The sequence below is a fragment of the Mesocricetus auratus genome, unplaced genomic scaffold (genome assembly GCF_017639785.1).
Source record: "Mesocricetus auratus isolate SY011 unplaced genomic scaffold, BCM_Maur_2.0 Super-Scaffold_100033, whole genome shotgun sequence".
Classification (NCBI taxonomy): Eukaryota; Metazoa; Chordata; class Mammalia; order Rodentia; family Cricetidae; genus Mesocricetus; species Mesocricetus auratus.
In genome coordinates this window covers 5391645-5418856 of record NW_024429213.1, presented here as the reverse complement: position 1 = coordinate 5418856, position 27212 = coordinate 5391645, and the positions used below count along the sequence as shown (strand labels likewise).

Sequence of the window (27212 nt, the reverse complement as noted above, 5' to 3'; positions counted from 1 at the left end):
AAATAGAGCTAAATATGTTTAATTTTTTTAAAGATTTAGTACAAATTCCATAGTAACTTAATATCCAATAACATCTTAATTCTCTGGGTTCCCAGGGTTATTTTAAAGTCTTTAGGGGAAAATATAATTCTTTTTTCTTTCTTTCTCAGCTTTGGTATGTTGCCATTAAACATCACTCAGTCTCCCCATACTCTTTTCAGTTTCTCCATTCTACTCAGCATGCAAGATCCTAAAAAGAACAGGGTGCTATTGATTGGTGAAGGGAAGGCAAGAATTTGTGGCTGTGGTGAGCTGGGAGTTTGGTCTCCAGTTCCAAATCTAAGTCCTTGGACTTTTGTGGGCTTCTTTTTGTTCACATAATTAAAGGGGGTGTTGAATTCTTAGTAAAGGTCCTCAAATGCTCCGTGTATTTTTTGGTTATTATGCATGAAGATTTAATGGTAAGTCATGTAATGGGACATGAATTGGCCTTTTTCCATAGCTTCTGGATATTTTAGAAGATATGAGTGATATAACACCTTCCTGCTACAGTCATGCATACTTAAGAAGCAAATCAAGACCGGACCTCGAGGGTTAATATTATAGACTCTTAAAGTCAAATGACATTTCAAAGCCAAGAAGAGACATTTTAAGGGTAGAAATATCGTTTCTACTTAAAAGTCATTTATTTTATTTTTATTTGTCTGTCTGTGTGTCTCTCTGTGTGTATGGATGACCATGGAAGCCGGATGGTGGGATTGAAACCCTTGGAGCTTAAGCATTTGTAAGCCAACTGATGTGGGTGCTGAGATCCAAAGTCTAGTCCTCTGAAAAAACAGCCATTGCTGAGCCACCTCTCCAGGCCTGCTTCTACTTTTGATTAGTAACAGGAAAGAAATTCATAAGTCTGGCCAGCAACAAATCCTTTCATTATGTGGTAAGAATTGTAACCATTCATCTGAGTGTAACAGTGCATCCGGGAGGCTGAGACAGGAGGGTTCAGCATTCCAGGCCAGCCTGGGAAACGTAACAGGATCCTATCTCAGACACAGGGAGGGAGTCGTATGACCACATAACTTTCAGTGTTAAATTTAGTTCTTCGTATGACAATTTTCTCTTCATATAATGGTTCAAATTGCCAATTTAAATTTGCTTTAAGGATGAGGAATCTTCCAATTCAGTGAACTATATGATTTCATCACCATGAAATTTAAAATCAAGTTCAAGAGTTTTTTAAAAAAATTCTGCTTCAAAGCCATGAATACAAATTTAACATTGCTAACATTCATAAAATTGTGTCAAAGCAGTACCAAAGAGGGTAGAAAGCCAGCGTCTCTGCAGGAAAAATAATTCACAGGTTAGCTGTGTTAACAGTGGGGAGTGCTGTCATTTCTGGTTAGTCAGGACAGTGTGGTATCAAGGTTGCCCTGGAAACTGAATTTTCATGTTGGAGTTCACATTGAGGTGCCTGCAGTGTACATAATGCTATGGCAAATGTCACACTTCCTACAGTGCTGAGGAAGATCACAGTAGTATCTTTAGGTTTGGAGCACAGACCTTCAATGGCACCAAAACTGTTGTCTGTGAAATCTGTCCTGCTGACTCTGTTGACCTGACTTACAGATACTTAATCTTTTCTTAGAAAAATGAAGAGACTGAAAGGGATGTGTCATCTCTATTTCACACCATAGTAACCAAGGAAGCCAGAACACAACAGATTTTGTACTAAAATTTAAAACCCACAGCCAAGGCCACCCACCACAGTATATATTTTTTAAGTTCCCATCATACATTCTGGAACTCAATTTCCTTTTTGTTGTCCTTACTTCTACCATATCCTTGGAGATGTCCAAACAGAAGCTACATGGATCTTATATCCACAACACAGAAGGATATTAAAGAAGAGAGGAATGGGAGGCAGAAGAGGAGGAAGGAGAAATAACAATACTTATACAGACAAAATTTCGAAGGTACTCTATTTTTATTTCAAAACATGGGGAAATTCAGACTTTGAGCCTCAATGACCAAAAATACATTGGAATGAAATTTTCAGAAGGTAAGCCAGGCCACCACTATGGCAACAAGCCTCACATAGACAGGTGGATGTTAGAGAACGATGCTCCAGACACGACTGAAGCTATTGCACACCCACAAATAGATTCCTACTTGCTTGACTAATGCTCAGTTATGAGTATGATGCATTCTCCATGTCACTGGTAATTTATGCCTTCTCCAGAGTCAGTGCAGTATCCGTGTGTGTGTGTGTGTGTGTGTGTGTGTGTGTGTATGTGTGTGTGTGTTTGAAAGTCTACTTCCTCACAAAAGTTTAGCATCATTTACCTGCAAAGGTCTTTAGATTATAAATTCCTTATACCACCTTTAGAGCCCTCAAGTCATTTATGAATAACTGTAGCTGCAGGAGTTCCACAGTTACATAAAAGAACCCGTGTGTTAATTATTTTAGTATCTGCTAGCTGTGAGTAACCTCACTAAACGAATCCATAGACTTGCTGTCCTGAACTTGAAACCGGCACCAGGAACTTGAAACCGGGAACCTCTAAAGACAAATCTTAGACCAAAACAACAAGGTGAAGCAACAGCTGAAGATCTCCTAAGAAGAATTGGGCAAGTTTTTCCCTAATATGCACCAAATAGGGACAGCCTGACACACTCTTGCACAGGGTCCCACATTTTCCCACTAATGCAGAGCTGTCAGAAACCCGAACCACATTCGGAGCCAACAGGGGAAATGTCTTAATCTGAAAAGTAACCAAAAGAAATTCTTTCAGCAATAGGAGACCGGAATGGAAACCGAGTTCCCAGAGTCGCTCTCTCTTGAAAGCACATTGAGTCTTTAGGACTAGAATATGCACAATCCTGTGGGACTCGCTCCATCTTTATCTGCCTTAACTCTTTTCTTGCCAGTACTTCTCTGGATGGTTGAATTGCTCCCGTGGTTGTGCCAGCCAGAAAGCCACTCAGCAGCAAGCCTCAAGAGCTGCATTCCTCGCAGTGACAGGAGAGGATGTACCGGTAAGTAGCAGTGAGTCGCATGCCCCCTGAGCAGCGCAGACGCAAAGCCTTCAGCTTGGAGGTCTGAGGTCGACAGCAATGACAGGAGGAACGGAAAGGTTGCTTGAGGACAGTGCTGAAGGACACCAATGGCTCAGAGCGCGATGCCTGGCTGCAGTGCCCCTCACATCTGGCCAGGAGCACCATCTGGAGAAATAAGGGGAGGTGGTTACTCCGTGCAAGTGTCAAAACTTCCGGTCACCACAGTATCCTTTGAAAAACCCCAACACTCCCTGCCGATTCCTGCTGGATTGGACCAGTGATTGCAGTCTCTGGTTACACATCAGAACCTATTGGAAAAACCTAAAATATGTGTTTAAGACATTGTGACTCAGAGGTAAAGGACTTGTTTAGCATGCCCAAGGCTCTAGGTTCAATCCCGGGTACACCTGGAGATTGGGAGGAAGCCTTTCAACACTTCCCCATCTGAAACCATTTTGAATTGAACTCCTTTAGAAGGACCCAGGCTTTCATGATCTTCAAGACTTTTTAGGGGACTGTGAAGTGCAGCGAGAGCGTGGAATCAGTTAACAAGATGTACCACTATAGTGTGAATAAAAAGATCCGGGAACAGGTCTGGTGATATACTTCAGGTAGTAGACTGCTTCCCTAGTGCACCCACAAGTCTGGGTTCAATCTCTAGTATCATATAAAACATGGATGGTGACACATACCTATAATCTCAGCACTTAGTAGAGGCGGAAGGATCAGGAATTTAAGGTCATTGTCAAGGACATAGTGTGTTCAAAACTAGTTTGGGTTACCACCTTGCCTCCAAAACCAAAACCAAATAAACACCTCAGTACAAAATGAGTCTCTCCTGATGGAGGGAGACCTACCACTGCCCAAATGTGTTGCAAGTCTACCAACAACAATGAGAAGAAATTCATGTCCGATTGAAGTCTAGGATCAAGCAGAGAGTTATTGGATAGGGGTCCAGTGGGAAATAGCTAAACAGAAGGAATGTAGTCTCTGTAGAAGAAAAGGGAGTAAACTAAATGTTGCTTTGGAAAAAAATTCTAGGTGAACTTACAAGAAGAAAGTGAAGCAGAGACAGGGTATATTTGTGGGTCTGAGAGTACACACCTGTGCTTATACCTTAAAGAGGCACCTTCCATTTGTACAGTTTATGCCAGCATCTTAGAGTTATTTATACCAAGTTTAGCCTCTCCGTTTCCAAACATTTGGGCTGCTGTGTCAGAGCTTATGTGTTCTGTATAGCAATACTCTATTAAGACTCTGATTAAGGGGCTGGACAGATGATTTAGTGCTTAAGACCACTTGCTGTCTTGCCGAGGACCTGGACTTGTTCCCAGAAACATCACATGGTTCACAGCAGCCTGGAACTCCAGTTCCAGGGAGGGCCCACACCTGGTCTTCTCAGACACCCGCACCTATGTGATCCATGTACAGATAAGCAGGCACATACACACACACACACACACACACAAAATAAAAATTAATAAATCTAAAAATAAAAAGATAAAGGACTTAAAAAGTATCAAAATTATCCTCAGAAAAAATGTACATACTCAACATTTTGCATAAATCTTAAGGAGATGGGCAAAAGTCTTCTTTAATTTTGTTTTTTTTAAATAGTAGAGGTAAGGAACACAAGGAGAATTTTCCAAAGGAATACCCTTCCCAAGCAAAGGAAACCTGGAGGTTTCCTGAGAAATCATAAGTGTATTCACACTGGAAAGCACTTTAGATGCTGACATATTCCTGAGCACACTGAGCATAAGGAAGAGATTCCCAAACATGTCTGGTATGCTCAGGTCAAAGCCATCAAGTGTATATTCAAGGAGTTAAAATGATAAGCAATAATTCTTCTTGCCATGGCTAGTTTGGGTAGGTGGACTTTTTTTGCTGTGTTTTCCCAAAAAAGTTTGAGTTAAAGCAAAAGTAAAGATGCTTTGAATGTGTGTCAAGGTTGGAGTTCGCCCCCACAAAGATAAAGGGCAGCTCACATCATTCAAAGATTCTGGAATCCTAGGGGTCAAAGGCATGAGTGAGGTGGGATGAAGAAGCTTGATTCCTGGTGATATATGACCTTATAGTATTTTAGTAATTAGCAGTTAATATTAAAGACTCACTAGAGATGATCTCTGACATCATCCTATAGGGCAAAATTAAACACCCAAGGGTAAAAGGATAATTAATGGCTGGCACATCTTTCCAAAATCAGGCAAAGATAACTCCTGATAGTTAAGGATTATTAACATCATTGTCTAAGGAAACACTGGGAGAAATTTCAACAATTCACACACATGAGCAGAAGAACCTAGCAGGACTGAGGGAGGAATAAGTTGGACTGGTCTAACATTATTTTCTTTGCAAGGTCACAAAGGCAGAGAGAAAATGGCTTCTGTAAGATGTTTTGATTCTATCAAAGCTTTAATGCTATTCTGTCTGTTCTTCAAACTGATAGGCAAGGTAAACATCATCCCAAACAGGTTTGACAGGATTGAGCCATAGATAAATATATAAGCAACACCTGCCCATGTCTGGTGTCTACCCCCACCTAAGAAGAGAGTCTGAGAACTTCCCCAGTTCCTTCTCCCTGTATCTACAAGTACATCGGAAAGGCTGCTTCACAAATTGGAACAGTGTAAAATTTGCTGACCCCTTAATCCAGATATCTACTGGATATTGAAGCAATCATTCAGCCACTTTCCAAAATGAAGTCTTTAGAGATAGATCCATGTGAATAAAACAAACCTGTGCCGACAGGAATAATAATGATATGATAATTATTCAGAAGGGTCAAAGGCAGCATGGGCTAATCCCAATAAGACATACATGCTATGTCAAAGATAACCCTAATTGATCAGGATGTTAGCTGCCCGTAAAATAACCAAGTCTGGAATACAGGGTAACTTGAAGATAAGTTAACTTAATTGTTATTTCACTAAAAGTTTTCAGCATATCAAGTTCCATGCCTGGTCCACAGTGAAGGACAAGATTTCTAGAATGGAAGGACCTGGGTCCACCTCCAGTTGGCCTGGCCCCTGTTTCTCACGTAGTTTCTTCCCAAGAAAAGTGAACAGATATGCACAGTCAGCACCTACCATGACTGCCCCAGGTGTCAATTGCTTCTAGTCTTAGAGCTGTGCTGTTCTACTCATCTTTTCCCTGCTCCAGTGAAAGTTAAGTTTAACTACTGCCTTTGTGCATGTCTTGACTCTCCCAGGAATGTAATTTTCACTTGGTTCTGTCTAACGAAATCCTTCCTATATCTTGACCTCTTCCTCCAAACTCTGAGACAATGAACGAATTTTGATAGTCTCAACACATACACATACATACACACACACACACACACACACACACACACACACACACACACTCACAAGAGAAGGAGGGAGGGAGTGAAGGAGGGAGGAAGGGAGGGAGGGAGGACAGAGCCACCTTTATAATGGGAACTGAACATACACAGAAACATTCATTTCTACTATTTTAATCTTCTAAATATGTTCCATGACTTTGAGCAGAGTTTTTCTCCCAGGTGATCTCTCTATACATATCAGAAACAAGGTCCATCCATGCCACTTCCCCACACATTCCCTCATCACCAACATCATGACAGGACTGCTCAGCTCATCTCTAGGAAGCCAGGTCAATATTCAAAGGGTCTGTGCCAGGCTGAGATCAACAACAAAATGACAACCGGGAGAACAAAGTAGCATAGGGGTGGTGAGACTTAAGGACTGGCATGGGAGCTCACTCCAACTGCTGTCTGTTACTGTCACACAAGCCACAAAGCAAACAGATGTGAAGAGACATTTGCATACAGAACACTTCCCTTTCCTATATCCTGCTGAAGCATTATGGAGGGTAAACATTTGTCTTCTTCCCATTTTATTTCCGTCTCTAGCAACTTTCATGATGGCTGCACACAGTAGACATCAGTATAAATTTGTTTTTATTTTAAAAATCAAACCTCACCCCTGCAAGTGATCAATTACGTCCGAAACTCTATTTCCCTAACTCCCATATTTGTTTCTATGAGCTTCTTGGGTAGAAGATGGCTTGTGGATTCTAAAAGCTCTTTCCCAATCCTGCAGTTCAGTCCTTGACACAAGAAACCTTCTCTTTTGGAATTTTTAAGCCTTGTCTCCTCAACTCACCTCCTTGTTTCCTGTTAACCTGTTGTCTCATCTTGCCCATAGTAGTTGCTGTTTACCCCACCCTTAGAAGCAGTTCCTATTCCCTTACTTTGGACCACCATGTCCTACTTCCCAACAACTTGGCCTTCAAACACCAGTGGAGCCAGTTCAAGTTGCCAACCTAGGTTCCTGAAAAGCCAAGCCTCGTCAGGAGTCAGAACTCACCTCCACTCACCTGGTGAAGACAGCCAGCCAGTAGTCTGCTCCTGTTTTATCCTCACTCTTAGCACCCAGCACAGAGGCTTACATTCACTCTGCTCTTCTGCTCTTCCCTACCCCTCCCACATCCATCAGAACCAATGGGAGGTTCACTAGCTTTATTGAAGTCTTAGTAGTGAAGGAAATAGAAAAGGGCTGAAACATCTGTCTAGCTTACAACTTCATCATCAGGATCATAATAGCATTTATTAAATGTATTAAATGGCAGGCACTATGCTAGCTGCTTTACAAATATTATCACGGTGGCCATCCATGTCCATGCCCTTGGACAAACAGCTCCTTTTGCAGAGAAGGAAACTGAGGCACAAAGCAATGATTTGGCTTTCCTGAAAACACCCATTTGGAAAGCTCTGAATCTACAATTGGATCTAAAGCAATTAAGTCTTGCTTCCTTGAAGCCTGCGGTGCCTTGGTGTCCAGACAGCCCGTTTATATTCTAGCTGCAGAACTTCAGCTTGTTTTCTTTATGCCCTTTACACAGAATTACAGGGAAATGTGATTTCTTGGGAAGAGTGGAAATGAACTTGCCACTCCCAGGCCCTTTTGGATCCAATGAGATACCATTACTAACGAAGTCACCAGGTATAATTTAAACTGTGGCCACTCTGTCTTTCTTAGCAGTTCAGTCATTTCTGCCTGAGTCTGTCTTAGTTCTTTCCTGAATTGCAAGGATAAGGGTGAGGTGACCTAAAACTGCCCAAGTGCAAGTTCAGGGCCATGGTGGACATAGTCACACTACAGGTGTCCAGAACAGCTTTATCTATTACTTTTTTCTAGAAAGAAAAATGCGGGGGATGAATCATTACTACGGGCAGCTAGGCCTGGAGTGTGAGTTTGTGTGTGTGTGTGTGTGTGTGTGTGTGTGTGTGTGTGACCAGCACAGGTTAGGTATTAGATTTAGCTCCGTCCTTTCCTTCTTTCCTTGGACCACATGTAAATTTCATTTGTATTCTGGAGACCAGACACACTGTGTTTATCTAAGTCAAGAGCATTAACTGGTAGGCAAAGCGTGGTCATGTGTCCAGAAAATAATGACCTTAAAGGTATTTGTAGAGATATAAAGTCTGCCCAGAGATATACTATCCTTTCCAGAGATAGGCTAAATGTTTATCCTCTGAAGGAAAACTACTCCATCAGATGAGACTCATTAGAGGGAATATCAGGCTGAGTCTGTAAATGTTAAGAACTGTAGAATATTTCCAAATGAAAATCATTTTCTTCCTGAATACATAAAGAAAAATTAATCCAGAAAGGGTCTGGTAGCTGAAATTCTGCCAGGCATATTTTTGTGGCCAAGGAAGGAAGGTTAATAATTACAAGCAGCATTTACATAAAATCATTGCTGTGTTTGGAGTCATTTAGGATGTTTGAAAACAGATTGTCCCCATTAAATGACAAGCATTTCTTCTATTATCACAGTTCTGCACTGTTATTCACTGTGGCATTCTGGGAGAAGCAAAGGTGAACAATGATCAACTAAAAGTTGTTTCTAAGAGTCCTGCTCAAATTCTGAGAGTTTGAGTTAATGACATTTCTTCCTTGACCCTTTTCTTCTTAGGTTAATATGCTAAAACAGTATCCCATCATTTTATCCAATATTTCTAGATTATTTTCGATTTTTCTTTCAGTTCTGGGGATGAAACCTAGGACCTCACACATGCTAGGCAAGTGCCCTACCATTGAATTCCACCCCCAGCCCACTTTCAACTTTTTATAGATGCTACTATTTTCTATAACCCTTCCTTTCATTACAATGACACTTTCTTAAGTTTAAACTCTTTCTCTCTCCCTTTTTTAAAGAAGCATGATTATAAAGGACAGCTTGACAAAGGAAGAAATCTCCCATGAACTAACAAACATCAAATCTCAGTGCTGTCTATTCTGAAGCAATTTCTGAGCAATCATGATTATAAAATGTTTCTCTTATCTTTTTCTCACAGTTTGTTTTAGTGTTTGTGCTTCTGTGGTGCTGAAATGAACCCGGCAGACGCAAGTGTGTCCCCCTAAGCCCCTCCAGCTCCACCAGCTCCTGCTCTCCATTTCCAAGAGAGAATTTTAGCAAACTTCATGTTTGTTGTCTGTTTCTATTCAGTTTTGTTCTTCAAATATAAATAAGATCCAGGATAGTTTCTTAAGCGGAAAAATGTCTATTTCTTTGCCTACAGTCCTAGGACTTATTAATACAATGGCAAAATTGATTTAACTAAGATTTTGATTCCCCCCAAACCAAACTAAGGAATCCTCCTTGGGCTACAATCACATAAGTTATGGAAAATGTAAAACCAGACATGTTTTGAAATGGAGGGTGGAGAGACTGATTTTTATGACCTTAATTCTAGTGGTTTATATTATTTTGAAAATCCTTAATTACATGGGTAATTTTAAAAATACTTAACATATGAGTTTGCAATGGGATTTGGTGTTGTTGTTGTTTCAGTGTCCAGACTAAAGTGAAAATCCTTTGAGGATGAGCTAAACAAAGTCTTATTTACTAAGTGTGGACACATTTAGTGCATGTGACTGGAGCAATGATAGTCATGAAGACTCTCATTTGGAATCCATTTCATCCTACATTGTGCCTCCCTTCTGGGTGGTCTGTGTGGCAGCCACTCTTGGTGGTCTTTAGCATGTTATTACTTTGTACACCTCTTCTCAGCACTGAGACATAGATGACCTGTGCAAGAAGCACTCTACCCACGGCCAATAAGAAAAAACTCCCAAGCAAGATAAAACGATAAACAATGGAATTGTCATCCTTAGTTCTCTAGTCATTTTAGCATAAATGTGACGCATGGAGGAAGGTTTAGACCACACAGCTGGTTCTGGGGTAGTTCAGAAAACTGTTTGAACAGCCTCCAAGAATGTGTTCCACTGTTAAATCATATTCAACATCTTCCCCTTCTTTTTGTTGTTGATACAGGTAGAAAAAAATTATGGTAACTTAGAGGCTCCATTTTTCTTTCTTCCGTGTGTGTGTGTGTGTGTGTGTGTGTGTGTGTGTGTGTGTGTGTGTGTGTATGTGTGTGTATGTGTGTGTGCACCCATTTCCGCACATGTGTGCATGTGTATGAAGGTGATGGTGGTGGTCAGAGGTTGATGGAGGCTTTGGTCCTCAATTGCTCCCTCACTTTTAACGACAGAGTCTCTTACTAAAAATGAAGCTCCTTTATTGGGATAGATTGACTACCCAGCATGCCCCACTGGTTCCCCTGTCTCTGCTTCCTCAGCCTTGGGATTAGAGATGTGTACTACCATGCCAGGCGATTTTACATGACTGCTGGGGGTTCAAACTGAGGCCCTAAATTCACTCACTGAGCCCTATTCCCAGTACCTGTTTTGTGTATTGAAAAGGAATGTTATTGCTCATAAATCTCCAGTCAGGGACACAAGACATCCCAACATCAGAATGAGCCATTACAGACACAGAAATGCAAATCATACTGGGAAAACTGTAAAGAAAGATCCCCTTAGGCATTTTGCAGGTCAGTCACAAAGCTCCAGTTTGGGCTCTGGTCACAGTTCTCCATCTCCTGACAGGTAAATATGGCTTCTCTTCTGTAAAAGAGGGAGAAGGGTATCCTCTCAAAGATTTGGGAGTGACCTTCATCTTACCTTTGAGCTACACTTGTACAATGGGTGACTGATAGAATCAACATAATGGTGCCTCATGCAGCGTTGAGAGTCCATCAGGAACGAGCTGTCTGTTTTGCTGTCTGTATCTCCCATTATGGCCAGCAGGGAGAGCATAGAAATGGAGGCAGCTAGTACATGATTTCTCATTGTCGTGAGGGGAAACTTCTCCAGAAGAACAGCAGAGGGAGACAGAGGACAATAGATTGGAAATGCTGGCACCTCCTAGGATCCAGTTCCTTTCAAGGCCAGGGCCGAATGGGGCTGTCGTTTTCTGGTTGTCATTGTCCTTTGTATGCTGGAGTTTTGCCTCAATCCTTTCACAAGCAACGGATCACCACAGTATCTGCTGAACAGCTAGAATGAAAGCAGAAATTACTTTCCCCAGAAATATGGGTGCAACACAAAAGATATGTAGTCCAACATTTCCATGTCATTTGGGGTGAACAGTGCCGGATTCTGGAGCCTTTTAGCTTATACTGTCATTCATTTCATGTCCTTAGTGTTTATGCTACATATTTGTGACCATTTGGAAATGGACATGATGTTTGAGTGGAAGCATATGTTAACGTTAATTGCTTGAGTCTATGTGCCTAAGAGCAAGAATAGTTTGAGCCCATGGTTGAGATTAAAAATACATGGTTCTGGGCACAGCATAACTAAATTGTGTGGTCTCCTCTTTGTCCTTGGTTGGTAAGGCAGGAGGGTTTATTGAGATTCTCTCAAAGCTTTGCTATCAACATCAGCTTACAGGGTGAGAGGGGAGGAAGGTCAGTGCTAATGAACACAGGCCATGGCCCGAGGGAGTACATTTTCCATTCTATACCCACCCACCTCATTTTCCACTGCTGGGCTCTGGGCTCATCCTGTTTTTGTTTTCAGTCCTTGCCACCCAGTATCAGTGGCCAAGTGCATCTGAAACCCACATTATAATCACTGGCCTCCAGCATGGCTAACGCAGTGCATGTACAGTTCCCAATAGAGTCACACATTTCTGCACAACCTTTGTAGCTGAAGCCCACAGGATAATTTGAAAGAAGTGGCCATTGGAGCAGAGACTTCCCATTAAAGTGAAATTATGTTGGACTGATTTCCCTAAAATCTACTTTGTTCTTTTAACCATACCTCCTGGTCAAAGGATTGGAGTTCAGCAATCTACTAAAATTACCTCACTGATGCTTTTCATTATGCCAGAAGACACAGAATAGCAAAAGTATTTTCAAACATGTGGGGAAATCAGGAGAACTTGACCGTACATACCAAACCAAAGGAATGGAGTAGCTAACACTTCAGAAACACTTTCAAAGGTACTCTAGATCAAAGTTTGATGGTTTTGTTCACAGTGCAAGTATTTCTTTAACTTCTTATTCAGGAAGAGTCGGAATAAGCAGGGTAAAGTGTTGATGTGATCAAGATAAGAAGTTCAAGGTGGTAGAAGTCAATACAGTGTGGCCTCAGACTCACTTAGCTGCAATTAGACAGCTTACAAGTGTGGGGTGGGGCATTCTGAGTGGAATAGGGCAATGGGGCCATCTCAGAACAGAGCATCCCTGGCAATAGCAAGGGCTAAGAGCCCATGTCTCTGGGAAGTTCTATAAATTGCAGGAAGGGCAGGGACCAATAATGAGAGGAACCACCTGGACTAAGTCTTGGCACAACCAGTAATCAGCAGTGGCACCTGGCACAGCTCACTTACATTCTTCCAGTCGATTTCCTCACCTGTAGGATAGGAGAATTGACAGCAATAGCATACACTGTTCCCCCCGTTCTAAAATGCCAGCATTGAATAGCAATAAATTTGGATACCACCATTTTGCCATACAGAAGACAATCCCAAAGACGGGAAGAGCCTTTCTCAGATAGCCTTGCACCACTTTCCTTTATGGACATGCACATGGCGACCTCTCCTTAAAGTAGATCAACTTTAAGCACCCAAATATCTCAAGGGGCCAAGGTTGCAGAAGAACTTTTTTCTATTACTGAAAATAGATTTTTCATACAACATATTGTGATCACAGTCTCTTCTCCTCCAACTCCAACCAGATCTTGGCCACCTTCCCACCCACACAAAACCATGCCCTTTCTTGCTCTCGTTAGCAAACAAACAAGCGTCTAAAAACCAATGGCAAAATAGAAACAAACCAACCAGAATAGGACAAAACATACAAATGGGGAAAGGAGCCAAAGAGAAAACCCAAGAAACACATATAGATGAGGAAACACACACATTTACACACAGAGCTATTTCACGACGACACAGAGCTGGGAATCATAATGCTCAAGCAAACAAAACAAAACCAAAAGCTCAGATACAACACACTTCTAAAATGCCATTGAGCTCATTCTGCATTGGCCATCGACTGCTGGAGCTTGCCATTTAAGTGTGGTTTGTATACCCGCAGTGAGACTCCTTTGGAGAAAGCATTTTTTTTCATTTGAGGGAGGTTATCAGTTGGAGCTAGCCTCTGAGTTAGGGACGTGTGTTCCTGCCATCTCGGTGCTGAACATCAGGGAAGCACCTGTGCTGGGGTACAGACATGAGCTTTGTGAGGGTGCTGGGGGTCTCCATTCACTGAGGGCCTCATGATAGGGCAGCACATACTCTACTGCCTGAAGCATGTATCCTCAGCCCAGGGCTGAGAAACTGGACTCCAAAGTAGTTATAAAGGACAAAAGAGGACTGCAGAGATGGCCAAGTGTTTAGGAACACTGGCTGCTATTCCAGAGGAACCAGGTTCCATACGGGGTGGGGGGGACTCACAACCTTCTGGAACTCCAGTCTCAGTGGTGCCCAGACATGCATGCAGGCAAAATACCCATGCACACAAAATAAAAAAATAGAAAAAAATAAAAATGACAGAAAAAACACCCAAGGAAGTGCTGCTTTACTTCTAGTTTTACGATATTGGCTTTCAGTGCATTTACACATGTCAGGACATTTTTGTTCAATTTTTCTATTAACACCGAAATAACAATGCAAGCAATGATAATAACAAAGAATTCATCAAACCTTCAAACCACAAAGGTGAGATCTTTACAGCAGAACACTGGGATTTAGCTTATTATTATTATTATTATTATTATTATCATTGGTTTTATGAGACAGGGTTTCTCTGTATTGTTTTGGAGGCTGTCGGACCAGCCTGGCCTCGAACTTACAGAGATCCGCCTGCCTCTGCCTCCTGAGTGCTGGGATTAAAGGCGTGTGCCACCACCGCCTGACTGCTTATTATTATTTTATTATCATTAATATTATATTATTATTATTGGTAGTAGTGTTTTAGATTTATTTATTTGTAGTTTATTTTATGAATATGAGTGTTTTGCCTACATGTGTACATGTGCATTAAATGCATATCTGGTGTTGCAGGAGACCAGAAGATATCATCAAATGCCTTTGAACTGAAGCTGTTTACGATTGAGAGCCACAATGTGGGTGCTGATAATGGAACCCAGGTCCTCTGCAAGAACAAGTGCTCTCAAAGCACTGTGTCGTCTTTCCATCTGTACAATTGTTTGCTTATTTTTTGTTTGTTTTGATACAGACTCTCACCTTGTAGACCTCTTGGGATCCCAAGGCATCCTGGAATTGCAGGCCTGTACCACAACACTTTGTTTTTGCTTGAACTATGTAAATTGCAGGCGCCAGCACTGCTGTGCTGAGGATGAGTTTATGAAAATAAGGCTCAAGAACAGAGAACTACTGAGTCAACCCGTGTGGTACACAGACCAGAATCTGCAGTGTGGGAAGGGACTTACAAAGAGGAGCGTGAGGAATTAAGAAAATTCGCACCGCCACACGATTCCTTGCTTTCTGCCAGTCTAGGATAGCTCGGCTTTATGCGACCTTCTTGCATTTTCTTGAAACTAAATTAATTCATTTGTCTTTTTTATTTTAAGCCATGTGCAACACACTCAAATGGGGATTTTCAGGATTTAGGACCTCTGCCAGCCAGGCCCTGATGAATTGAACAACAGAACTCAGGAGTCCTATGTCCTCTTTGTGCTATGTGCTTTGGTACAGTGTCCGAGACCTGAATTTGGCTCCAAGACAGAGCCCATGTTCTCATGGCTCTAGTGCAGAGCCTTTGCGGCAGGAGAAGCACGTAGGCCAGCGTGCCCGACTTTGGAGCTACCTTCCAAACGCTACCAGTGGAAAAGAACAACTGGTGCCCAGATTTCCCCCACCTGTCATCCTCATTGAAATAATAGCACGGTCCCCTGGGTGAGAGGCGGTGCTGTGCCCACAGATCAGCTCACTCTTGGTCTGACCTTCTGCCTGGCAGAAAGTAAGGCACTGGCTTTGCACAAGTGATTCCAGCAACAGGCTAAGACAAGTGTCATGTGCCAAGAATGGCCTTGTTTTTGCCCTACTTCTGAGGCAAAGGAGGGCAGTGTTTCCATATCTATGTTTCTCCCGAGCTGTTTTCAGTACTGAAATAGGCAGGTGTTCTTTCCCTGGTTTCTTTCAACAAACTTTTATTTATTCAGCATACACATTGATTCACTGAGCACTCCTACTATGGGCCTCATTCACTGAGCAACTACTATGGGCTTCCTTTTACACTAGCAGATAAAAGGTAAGAATCAGGGGTCAGGGGTGTGGCTCACATGCTAAGGCCCAGGGTTAAAAGCCCAACATGAAGAAACGTGTAAAAACAATAAAGGCCAGAGGAAAAATAGGTTCACTGCATTTTAAGTAAAGAGTATTGGCCTGTTGGTTTCCTGTTTAATTTTGGAACCCCATTAATACATCTTATTTACTGCTCATTTATATCCACCATGCACAGTATCATCTCTGAGAAGATTAAGTGAAGCAAATAAAATATGATGACTTTGAAATGGACTCACTGTATCACACAGAAACATTTATTATTTATTATATTCTTGATTTGTTTTTGAGACTGGCTCTCTATATGTAGCCCTGGTTGTCCTGGAACTTGCTCTGTAGACCATGCTGGTCTTGAATTCACAGAGATCCACCTGTCTCTGTGTGTCTTGGAACTCTTTCTGTAGGTCAGGCTGGAACTGAGCTCACAGAGATCCACCTGCATCTGCCGCCCGAGTGCTGGGATTAAAGGTGTGCAACACTACTCCAAGATATTTGTTGTAATTAAAAAATTTCTGAGTCAGAAATAAGGCAAAGATTGCAGTACACAGAAGCATAGACATTATAAAAATAGAGGGGAATTAAAGCTGTAAGGATGGAAGATAACTTGCTACTAGATAATGCTTCATACAAGGATTGGAAAAACAAGAAACTCTGCTGCTTATTCAGAGTGCAAAGTGCTAAGTAGACACCTCCCGGGAACGCAAAGAATTCCAATGGGATCTAGTCAATAAGATGCCCTGGAAAATAACTCAGATGCCTCTTCCCAAGACGCTTAATTTATAAACTGTAAACAGCATGTTGGATTGTATGAAGCATCCCCTGCACTCAGCGACTGATTTAAGATTATTTCTGTCTGGCAGCACATGAGTAGCAGTCAAGAAGCCAAGCCTAGGCTGACCCTGAAGCAGTGATACTTGATGGAAAAGATGCAAAGTCCCCGGGGATCTTAAAGGTTACCACCATAAGGTCAACTGGGGAAGAGTGTGACTCGTGCACCCTTCATCTCAGGGTGTCTGTTCTATAGTAGGAGACAGTGGCCACCTCCATAGTGGTATCTTAGGTGAAAGAAGAAAATATCCTTGCAGTTAAGTAATAGTCTTCCATTCTATAAGGGGCCACTGTGTTCTTCCCACCGTGTGACTATCCATCTGTGGTAGAACTCCACAGTAGCAGGTAAGTGTGTAAGGTGAGGAAGTGATGGGAGAAGAAGAGGGAAGGGAAAGCAAAAGTGGAGGACGAATAGAGCCAGGGGAAGAAGCGATATATCATAACTCCTGTAGAGAGGGTGCTCAAACAAAGGCCTGAGAACAGATATATAACGTGGTGGAGAACAGCAATGAGTCAACTGTCAAGTGGGCCCTACCTATGTGTGCGTGTGTGTGTGTGCCTGCGTGCGTGCATGCGTGTGTGTGTGCATACGTGTGTGCGTGCATGTGTGTGTGCGTGTGTGCGTGCGTGTGCGTGCATGCGTGTGTGCGTGTGTGTGTGTGCGCGTGCATGTGTGTGTGAGCGTGTGTGCGAGTGTGTGTGTGTGTGTCCACACACACGCTCGTGCACGCATATGTATGAATGTGTCTTTGACTTCAATAGTTTCACTGCCTGGGCAGGAACTACAGTGGAAGGACTTGACCTTGAGCTTGACTGTAACTAAAACTCCTGACCTTTGAAACATTTATGAGGAAAGAAAGCTTTCATTGTTATCCAGTCTCCCACTTACGTGAAACACCATGCTTCCTTCCCCCAGACCTTTGCTAACCCATGTTATTAGTGTTCTGTATCTCCGCATTCACTTGTCCGAAATAATGAGTAACTATTTCATTGCATTCTGAAACCTACAGAACATTTTGCTTTTGTCTGATCCAGTAGAAGGACGCTGATCTGATGATTCTTAAGTTGTATCATGCCTTCCCACGATTGACTATGAGAGCTTTATCAAGCCATTTGTTTTCTCTAGGAATCAGTTTCCTTCTATATAAAATAAAGCAGTTGGTTGTAGCAGTTCACAGCTTTGCCCGCTTGCAATCATATCTTTCTCTTCCCAAGCTTCTCAGACTGTATAGCACTGCTCTGGGACTAGATACTCCCCCAAGAAATCTTACAGCAAGACTTCCTTTCTTCTTCAAGGAGCTAATGATCACTCAAGATTCCAAGAACATTCTAATGAAGTGCCTCAGCTAACAGGAGGCCAAGCTATTAGAATACTCTCTTCCATGAGGCCATTTGGGTGGCCTGAAGTAAAAATAGCCTCCAATATCCAATTGATTTGGTGCTTATTATTTCTAAATGTAGATCATAAATTATTAATAGCTTGGTTTTTATTTGTTTTTGTTTTCTTTTTTTTTAGACAGTGTCTTGATATGTAGCCCCAGATAGCCTGAAATTCATTATGTAGACTAAGCCAACATTGAATTCTTGGATGAGCCTCCTTACCCAGCACCCACACTGCTAAGATTATAGGTGTGTACCAGTACACCAAGCTTATATCCTGTTAATAACAAGAAGCACTTGGTGAGTATAGTTGACCAGTTTCTATCTTTCTTAACATTCTCTTAAAATGCGTGCTGTTTTGATTCAGTGTCACCCAACACTGAATCTCTATCAGGAGAAGAGGACAGTCAAAGGTAGTCACACACACTAGAATTACACTTTTTCCATGTGATGATGGTGATGATATAGACTGAATTCTACCTGCCATTTCCTTTCTTGGAATGACCTGTGGTCCCACACTGTGCTGCAGCCTCTGCTAGTAAATGCCTAATGGGCCATGTGAATGATCCAGGAGAGGAAAGGAGAGGAGGTTGGGTCTGCAAAGTCACCCTGAAGCTGTGAATTAATAAGATCTTTGGGATCAAAAATAAGCCCCTCTGTTTGGTAAGGGAACCTCTGTCCTAAGGGAAGAACAATCCTGAAGTCCTGGGCTGAGACTTGAGTTTAAAGCAATTGACCATTGAATATGGTTGTGGGATCCTGTCCTAGGCATTTGTAAACTTCTATAGTTTCCATGAAGAGACTAATTTGGAGTTCTTAGCAGTTGATGTAACTAATTGACTTCTAGACTATAAATTTCACACAAATTGGAAGCACTCTTCTTTTGAAATCATTTTCTCATGGGGTTTGGATTATTTCTGCAAATCTAGACACCAGACTATGAAGTGTGACTGATATGGTGATGAGCTGTCAAAAAATGCTCAACGGTAGCCTTTCTATGATGCCACAAATCACCAGTGGCCCGGAGCTCTGAGTTCTGTTCTATACTTTCATCCACAAGGAATAAGAATAAGCGGAGTGGGGGTGGTCTGGGTATGTAGTTCAATCAGAAGTGTATATAAAGTCCTGTGGACAATATAAACTGGGCATGGTGGCACATGTCTGGTATCCCAGCCCTCAGGAGGTGGGGTCAGGAGGATGAGAAGTTGAAATCATCCTCAGCTACATATTGAGTTGTAGACCATCCTGGGCTACATGATATCCTGCCTTACAAAGAAACAAACTAAAAGAAACAACAAAATGCAGAGTAGACTCCTCAACAGTAACAGAAGAAAAGGGGAAAATGATTCTGGATGTCCCAAATCTGCCATAGCCTTTTCAATTTTTTTAACATGAGGGCTTGATCACTTTTAAAATAAGGAAGGAAGGCAATTTCAAACCCATTTCTGGCCATGTGGGAGAAATGAAACTTTCCCTTTCTGAAACTGAGCTATTTGAAAAAATCTGAAAGGGCAGTGGCCAATTTTAACATCAAAAACAATCTTTTGTACTTTTCTTTTGTTGCATCTTATTTTTATTACCCATGAATGAAAGGACTGAAAGAGATTCCAGGTTTCAGACCTATTGTAGGGTTACTGGCTAAAGCAGGGTCTCTCCTTAGTGTTTTCTGACAGTTGGTCCACTGTTGGTCTTAACCTGTTGCCCTCTCATTTTTAAGGGACACTGCAATCGATTGGATCATGGCTTAAAAGAAAAAGTTGGGAGAGAGCCAGTCCTTGGAATAGAGCAAATTGTCTGAATAAGCCTTAGCTTTTGTGGAAAAAAGCAAATCTTATACCATGCTACCAGTCAGCACTCGTGTCCAGATTTTTGACACGAGGATGAAATGGGCCTCAATTGGATGAAGTCCTGATTGTAAGTACTCAGGACTCCTGGCCAACTGAACAACCCATTCTTTGAATATTCTGAGTCAGCACTCCTTCTAACAGGAAAGTGATTGTTCCAGATTGTAAACTTCTAGGCTACTAGGTTCTAGCAGCTAAAAATGCTCCGGGGAATGGGACACTTAGTAATATACACCTAAGTACTAGGCTCCTAGAGACTCTGATGAAGAAGACCAAGTGAATGGCACCAAGCAAAGTATTGCCAGAGATGTGGGAGGCAGCTTTGACAATGCCACAGGCATAATGGCACAATCTTCCTCAAAGACTGAAAACGTGTGTTTGTGGGGGGGTGGGGGTGAATGTCACCAGACAACCTGTATAGCCTAGCCAGCAAGCACTCATTCCAGCCCCAGCCTTCCCTGCATATTGCCCACACATGGGACTTTCTAAAGAATTCCTCAGCCTTTGATTTCTCTTAGAATCAGAAAAGTTCATGGTTGTTGACCTGATGGGTGAGGAGTGGGTACTACCAGCTGGAATGCTGCCACTGGCAGGGGCAGACAAGAAAACAAAAATGCTCTTAATGTCCTCCCAAAGAAAACCTTTGATGGGACAAAAGAGTGGTTGTATTTTTACCCTCTCTCTTCATGCTGCCAGGCTTCTTTAAATAGATCATCTAGCCTAGGGACTTGTATGGAATAATTCATATTAAACCCAAGAACTAGCAGTGAAGGATAGATGGTTGGTTCTCTCTCTCTCTCTCTCTCTCTCTCTCTCTCTCTCTCTCTCTCTCTCTCTCTCTCTCTCTCTCTCTCTCCCTCCCTCCCTCCCTCTCTCTTCTTGTCAAGCTAACAGGAGAAGGCTCATTTTAATTCAAATATGTTAGTTTTTTCCCATTGATTCTTTCAATGAATTTTTAGTTAATTGGGAAACGTTATCTGAAGCTCCCAGGAAATGAAAAAGGATAGGAAACCGCCCTGTGGATTTCTCTTTACCTGTTGCTTCCACACACATTAGCAGCATCATTTTGGTGTGTTGCACAATGGAGGTCTTAAATGGGAATCTCTAACTGAAAAGCCCAGTACCTTCTGCTTGAAACTCTTGAATCAAACTGCTCTTCCGAGGAAAAGAGAAAGGAAAGAAAGAAAGAGGGGAAGTGTGAGAGACGAGGTGAAAGAAGAGAGTGAAGGAGGGAAGGAGGGAGGAGTGGAGGGAGGGAAGGAACGAACGAAGGAACGCAGGAAGAGTTCCTTTCTCACCTCAGTTCCCTCACATTTTCAGTGCAGGCAACTCAGGAGGGATTTCTCAGCTCTCCCACTTGGGCTGTGGGTTTGACAAGGCATCAAGCCTGTGCTGGCCAAACTGAAAGTCCTGTTTGTCCTTCTTTCTGTCTGGGGAGGAGAGACAGGAGAGAAACTTGAGGAACCCAGGAGCGGGACAGGGCAGGGCCCAAAAGATCTTTGTTCCAAGTCACTTGTCTCTCAGTCTGAAACAGAATAACCACATTTCTCTTAATGTGGGCCGAAGTGCATCCAGGCATTCCCATAGCACTCCCACCCCCAGGCCTTAGCCAGAGATGTCCGGGTCACTGTGATGGTATGCTTGTCTCTGCCAACCCGGGTCACTCCAGCCCCACTCTTGGCGAGCCACGTGGCTGCTCCTCTCTGTGAGTGGGTTCAGGCTCAGGGCTACAAAAAGCCCCCATATCCTATCGGACCAGCAGAACCTGTGCCAAGAATGACATCCTGGGAATACTATGGAGATGAGAAGACCTCATGGGCTGTTCTCCCCAGTGGAACAGGACCCAGGCTGTCTGGAAAACAGACTGAGCAAAGGCAGCTCACAATGGAAGGAGATCAGGCATAGGGAAAAGGGGGCGGACCGAGAGCAGCAGTGAACAAAAGAAAAGACGCCACTTGCCACCCAGGAAGATTCCGCGGTGTGCAAGAGGAAGGACGTGGTGGAGAAAACAAGTACCCAGACATGGCACTGCCAGTCTAACAGGATTCTTTTCTGTATTAGATTATGGGAAAGAAAGAGGGGAAATATATAGCCAGCCAGCTGTTCAATGGCTTATAACCTCGCTTTTATTGTCCGGGTAAGTTGGTGAGGTGGGGCATCAGAGGAATTCCAAACATACCATCCCAGAGAAATTTTAATATGTTCCACAGTGTCATATACGAAGAGGAAATGACAGCTGATCACAGCCAGGACGGGCCACAGCAATATGGGCTCTGAGGCTCACCCACCCTCCCAGGGCCCTTCTTCCCTTTCATTCTTCAGTGTTTGCTTGTCTGTCTTAGTCATTCCACCTGCCTCTCCATCCCTTCTGTTCCTGCTGGCCTGGCAGGACTGTCATTAACTGACAGTCATGACAAAAGATGAACATGGGCACAAAGGTCAATGGCCAAGGAGACGTGGCTTTCCTAGGCATCCCAAAGGGTCAGAAGTCATCCAGCACTTTCTGCTAATACATACCAAAATCAAGGACACTGTTGATGCTGTCGTCAAAAATTTCCCCCAGGAACCTAGAACACTAGACTGGCTTATTTGAAAGCAGCACTGTGTGTGGCTGAGACCGAGACCTAAGTTTGGGGAACAACTTGCAGCCACTTCTCCCAGGGCCCTCTTAAATTTAGGCCTAGCCCAGAGGTCACTAATTTCCTCAGTCTAGGGAATGGGACAAGTAAGTGAGGGGAGAGAGTGATGGCATCTTCCTCTCTGCATGTTTCCAACACAGTGATTCATCAAGTAGGCCTGATGTCAGCTGCTGGGGAGGTGACTCACTACCATCTCCTGACAGAGAGAGCATACAGTTCCCTTCCGGAGGGTGCTCAAGAGAACTGAGGAACGGTATGCTACTCCTTTTCCAGACTGCTACTATCCCCACCCCAAGAAAAGTCTGATCATATTAGCTGTGCAAGTGTCATACACTCAGCATCTGGAACAAACAGTCAAAGGGGAGGAGAACCCTTCATTATTAACAGAAGACCGATTGATAAGTATTTCAAGTAATCTAGAACACTAGCATCTGTATGACATGGTTCCTAATAAGCAGAAAGTTCTTGTCCAATTCCTCATTAGCAAAACTGTTTCTCCTCCCAGATTCAATATAGGAAAGAGCACACAGACCAAAATTAAGTGTGGGGCAACGTACCATTCACCATTGTATCCATCAGGATTAGGATAGTGCCAGGCACACTGCAAGTACTGCAAATGCTTAATAAGTATGTGTGCTAAAAAGAAGATGGGATGAATTATTGCCCAGGAAGAACAATGGCACTGAAATTGTGAGTTCTCAAGACAGTAACAGTCTCTGGCCACCATTGGTGCTTATAATTCTGAGCAAGTCATTTTTCAAGGGCCCAGGAAAATAAATGAGTTGGAAATTGTTAAATGTATTGAAAAATGATTTATTTTTCCCTTGACAGTGTCATTGGACCTCAAATTAAGATTGAGAACTCCACAGGCATATTTCCATCTGTGGATGTCAGCTGCTTGATACACAGCGAATAATAAGAACGCCTTAGCCACTTCTCCCATTACCTGAACCAAATGTATCTTAAAAGAAATGATGCATGGCGTTGGATTTGTGTTCAAACACTCTCATATAATGGTCTGAATAACAGTTAAGAAAATTGTTTTCAGTCACTTAAATACTTTGCTAACAGCAGTAGTTTTTAATTGTCATAAAGTATTACAACAATCGAACCATATTATTTTTACAGCCTTTCTTGATTAGTGAAGCAGTTGTGAATTCACTCCTCTAAATGTCTGATTTTTATACAACAATGCTCCTCATGCTAGTTATTTGTGAAAATCGGGGGGGGGAAGCCCCATAAATTGTGCCTCCTGTTGCACAATGACAGCTGGCCAACAGAACCCTCAAGTTCACTTTGAGGAGTGAAATGAATGAAAAGAAAGTGAGCAGATACTTGCATGAAGCCTAAATGCCATTTTGAGACAGTCTACAGTTCCTGATGCAGTTAGCTGACACCCACAGCCAACAGTGCATTTGCAGCCTCTCTGTGCTCCACATGCACCTGGTAGCTAATATTGTGTTGAAGCAGTTTGCCATGTTGTATATTGTAATTAAAACACACTAACATTGGAACTGGAGACAAGCGTACTCTACACCAGCCATGCCTGCTAGGAATGACAGTTACAAAGTATAAGGAATTCTCATCTTGCCAAATAGATCACTTTTCACACTTGAATCTCAGGGGAGAGAGGGAATCAAGGAGGAAGGGTGGGAGAGGGAGGGTGGAAGGGAGGGAAGGGGAGAGAGACAGAGGGAGAGAGAGAGAGAGAGAGAGAGAGAGAGAGAGAGAGAGAGAGAGAGAGAGAGAGAGAGAGAGAGAGAGAGAGAGAGAGAGAGGAGGGGGTGCTCTTTCACTGAGGCTTATCTGGGCTTGTCCATTACAATGAGCCTCAGTTACTGTGCTTTCTGAGTCATTAACATTCTGTACACAATCAAACTTCCCGTCCCTCAAGAGAATTATGCCCGGGCCTCCTACAGCTCAATTGTTCATTTAATGAGAGAACTCCCATTCAGGAATTGGAAAGAACCCTCTGAATATTCCTCAGGTGTCTGTGAGAGTCATTCCTCCAGGTCCTGGTCCCTGTGCTGTCAGGAGCATCCTTTCCTGGTCACTTCTTGGACATTGGATCCTTGGTGGTGCTGCAGGGACAAACCGACTACTAAAAATAACCCCTTGCAATAAGGCCAAGGCAAACAGCATGCATTTCCTCAGACTTTTCACCCAATCAAAATCATACAGCAAACCCATCCTCATCTCTCCCGACACTCTTGAATGTATCCATGGAAGCAAAGTCCCAACGCGGGATGGGAGAAGAGTGCAAAGGAGCAATGTGACACTGAAAGCTAGGCATAAATGTTGCCTATTGTTTGAAGTCATCCTGAGCACTCCCGGCACAGCCCTGGCAGGAGATCAACCGCATACATAAGGAGTAATAAAAGTAAACAGTGCACGTTTAACCTCGCAGACTCGCCTGCATTAATAGTGCCCCCATTGTAAGAGGGATGAAGGCGGTAGGGAAGACAGGCGACTCCACAAATGCAAGTCGGCAACTGCTGCTTCTCTATCCCCCTTCGTGGTGTCACATAGAAGAACCATTTCAAAGTTACATCTAACTACGCAGAGTTTGAAAAGAAATCAATCCCAAAGATATTTTCCAGCTTCTCTGGGACACTTCCTGCTCTGTCACACACTTCAAAGACCCGTTCATTTAGAACAAACAAACAAACAAATAAAAAACCACAAGGCTAGCAAGCTACAGATTAATGCAAATTAAAGTGATGCAAATTTAAGTGGTATTTAAAGGTTGTCTCTTTGTCTGCAAGAAGGATGAAAGGCTGAGTTTGGAAAGAAGTAATTTCCTAGGCAAGCCGGCAGCGCTTGTTTTCCTGCTTACCTTGGGGGAATCGCAGGGCTCCTTTCTTCTCAGACTTTTCTGAGAGCTAGAAAGAGGTCCTGTTACTTCCAAATGCTTTTGTTCTTCTGTCCCTCTGTCACATGGCTTGCCTTTTATATTTGCAACACACAAAAGTTAGGACTGTTGTTTAAGCGACCCAGGGAGAGAGAGAGGGAGAGAGAGGGAGAGAGAGGGAGAGAGAGAGGGAGAGGGAGAGAGAGAGGGAGAGTGTCAAATGGAAAAGTGCCATTGCAGGCATATATCAATCAGGCGTGTGGCCGCAGCAGCGCACTAGCAAATGGGAATACCACGGAAATGTTAGGCGCTCGTTATCGGGGACTCACAGCCTCTGCCCACTACTCGGGCTCCTTTCCATGGAGCATCTCACGATGAGAACAACAGCATAGAACACGGAAGTTTTCTTTCTCTCTCTCCCCATTTTGTTTTTGTATTTTTACAATAATAAGAGGCCAAATGAATATTCTGAATTTAAGTCTTTTGCAAGCATGTGGCTGCCATAAAGATGTGCAGTTGGCAATAGAGACACATGGTTTTGGAACTACAAAGACAGAGCAGCATTCTGCTTAACGATTCAGCAGCTGGCCAGGACGAAGTTGAAATGCTAAGGGAGGGAAAGATGGGCATCAGCAATCTTTCTCAGTCTAAGCAGGAAAGCAAGTGCGAAACACACTACCCTGCTTTAGCATGATGTGTGTGGGTGGTGAGAGTTCTTTTTTTCCAAGTTGTTCATCCATTAAATGATTTTTAGCAGCATAAATGCAATGTAGTTCTCAGTGGCACTTTAATAAGTGCCTTCGCTGACATGGCTTAGAACAAAACTTTGTAATAGATTTAGAAACAAAGGGCAAAACATTTGGTCCATGATGCTTGAGACGTGTGAGGGTGTGACTAACAGGTAAGGGCAACCCACCATGTCACATTTAGTAAAAAAAATGACAAAGGTAAATGGTGTGTGTGTGGAGGGGTGGGGCTTAAGCACCTGCTGCTGAAAAGTGCCATTATGAGCTTTGGGACCAAAAAAGGGAAACATTTCATAAACCTGGCTCTTCAAATGCTTAAAGACAAAATTATCAGCAATTTTGGAAAGCTGAGGATGACACAAAAATAACCATTTATAATTGTTTTAATGTCAGGTAGATTCAGACCCAGAATAATTGATTTTATTAATACTGATGAACACTCAAACCAAGGAAATGAAACAAACTTAAGATATCTTATTAAAATGTAAATATATCATAAACCCTAACAAAAATCTCTCTTGAGAGCTCTAACCAGCCACCTGCTGATGTCCAAATCATCGTAGTATACAGTATCTGATCATTTATTTCTAATCAATAAATTGATAACCAAATTATGATTTCCCCCCACAGAACCTCTACTTCAAACAGCCATTGGTGTTTTACTAAGTGCACACAAATTTGTTCAGCTTCGCCTCAGCCTTTTACTAAGACGTGCCTTTCTTGTGCTCTACCAGGAAAGCCCTGTTTACATTGGACAAGTCACAGAATTTACTTCCGAGGGTTAAGGATAAATGACAAGTTCAAAGCCTTGAAGAAAAGGGATTTGGCTAAATTTCTTGAAAGCAGAAGCTCAACAAGCGAATGGGAACTGGACCTTAAAAATGGGAATAGCCTTCAAGGGGATATGAATTGTCCCTGAGTAAGAGCCTTGGAAACAGTCATGAGTGCGTTTTCTGTCTTAGTTGGGTGGATCAGATTCAGAGGAAGAATAAAGTCTTACATCACCAACATTTTCAAGCATCAGAGTTTGACAGCCACCCACGTCTTCATTTTCCTAAGAAACAATTGGTGGCTTTTGCTGGAGGTTCTTTCTGCTCCACCTTGCCATCTTTTGCCTGGGGGTTCTCGGGGTTGTCCTACCTGCTCAGAAGCAACCTGAAAAGGTGTGGTTCTTCCTGGATGGACTTTTCCAGCCTTCTACAATCTGCCCTTTGGAAAGAGCACCACAGAAATTGTAAAGACT

The 27212-nt window shown here is 42.7% G+C and overlaps 1 protein-coding gene across 3 annotated transcripts; it reads right to left on the bottom strand.

The window, feature by feature from the left end:
- Positions 1 to 1941: 1941 nt before the first annotated feature.
- Positions 1942 to 27212, bottom strand: LOC101825342 (norrin cystine knot growth factor NDP). 3 transcript variants are annotated; one of them, XM_040733731.1, is made up of 4 exons: positions 25209 to 25514; positions 21032 to 21163; positions 11052 to 11426; positions 1942 to 3198 (listed from the first exon to the last, which is right to left on the bottom strand). In XM_040733731.1, the coding sequence occupies exons 3-4, from the start codon at positions 11217 to 11219 to the stop codon at positions 2971 to 2973; spliced, it is 396 nt and encodes a 131-aa protein (XP_040589665.1). In that variant the 5' UTR covers positions 11220 to 11426; positions 21032 to 21163; positions 25209 to 25514; the 3' UTR covers positions 1942 to 2970. The 3 variants fall into 3 exon arrangements, with proteins under 3 accessions (XP_040589665.1, XP_040589666.1, XP_005080600.1); XM_040733732.1 differs by lacking the exons at positions 21032 to 21163; positions 25209 to 25514 and adding an exon at positions 27110 to 27212; XM_005080543.4 differs by lacking the exon at positions 21032 to 21163.

Bases quoted from the DNA above. Each gene is read 5' to 3' on its own strand.
- LOC101825342 (XM_040733732.1), bottom strand. From the start codon at position 11,219: ATGAGAAATCATGTACTAGCTGCCTCCATTTCTATGCTCTCCCTGCTG. The intron at 3,199-11,051 runs GTAAGATGAAGG...TTATTTCTCCAG, and splicing joins TGTACAAGTGTAGCTCAAAG to ATGGTGCTCCTGGCCAGATG.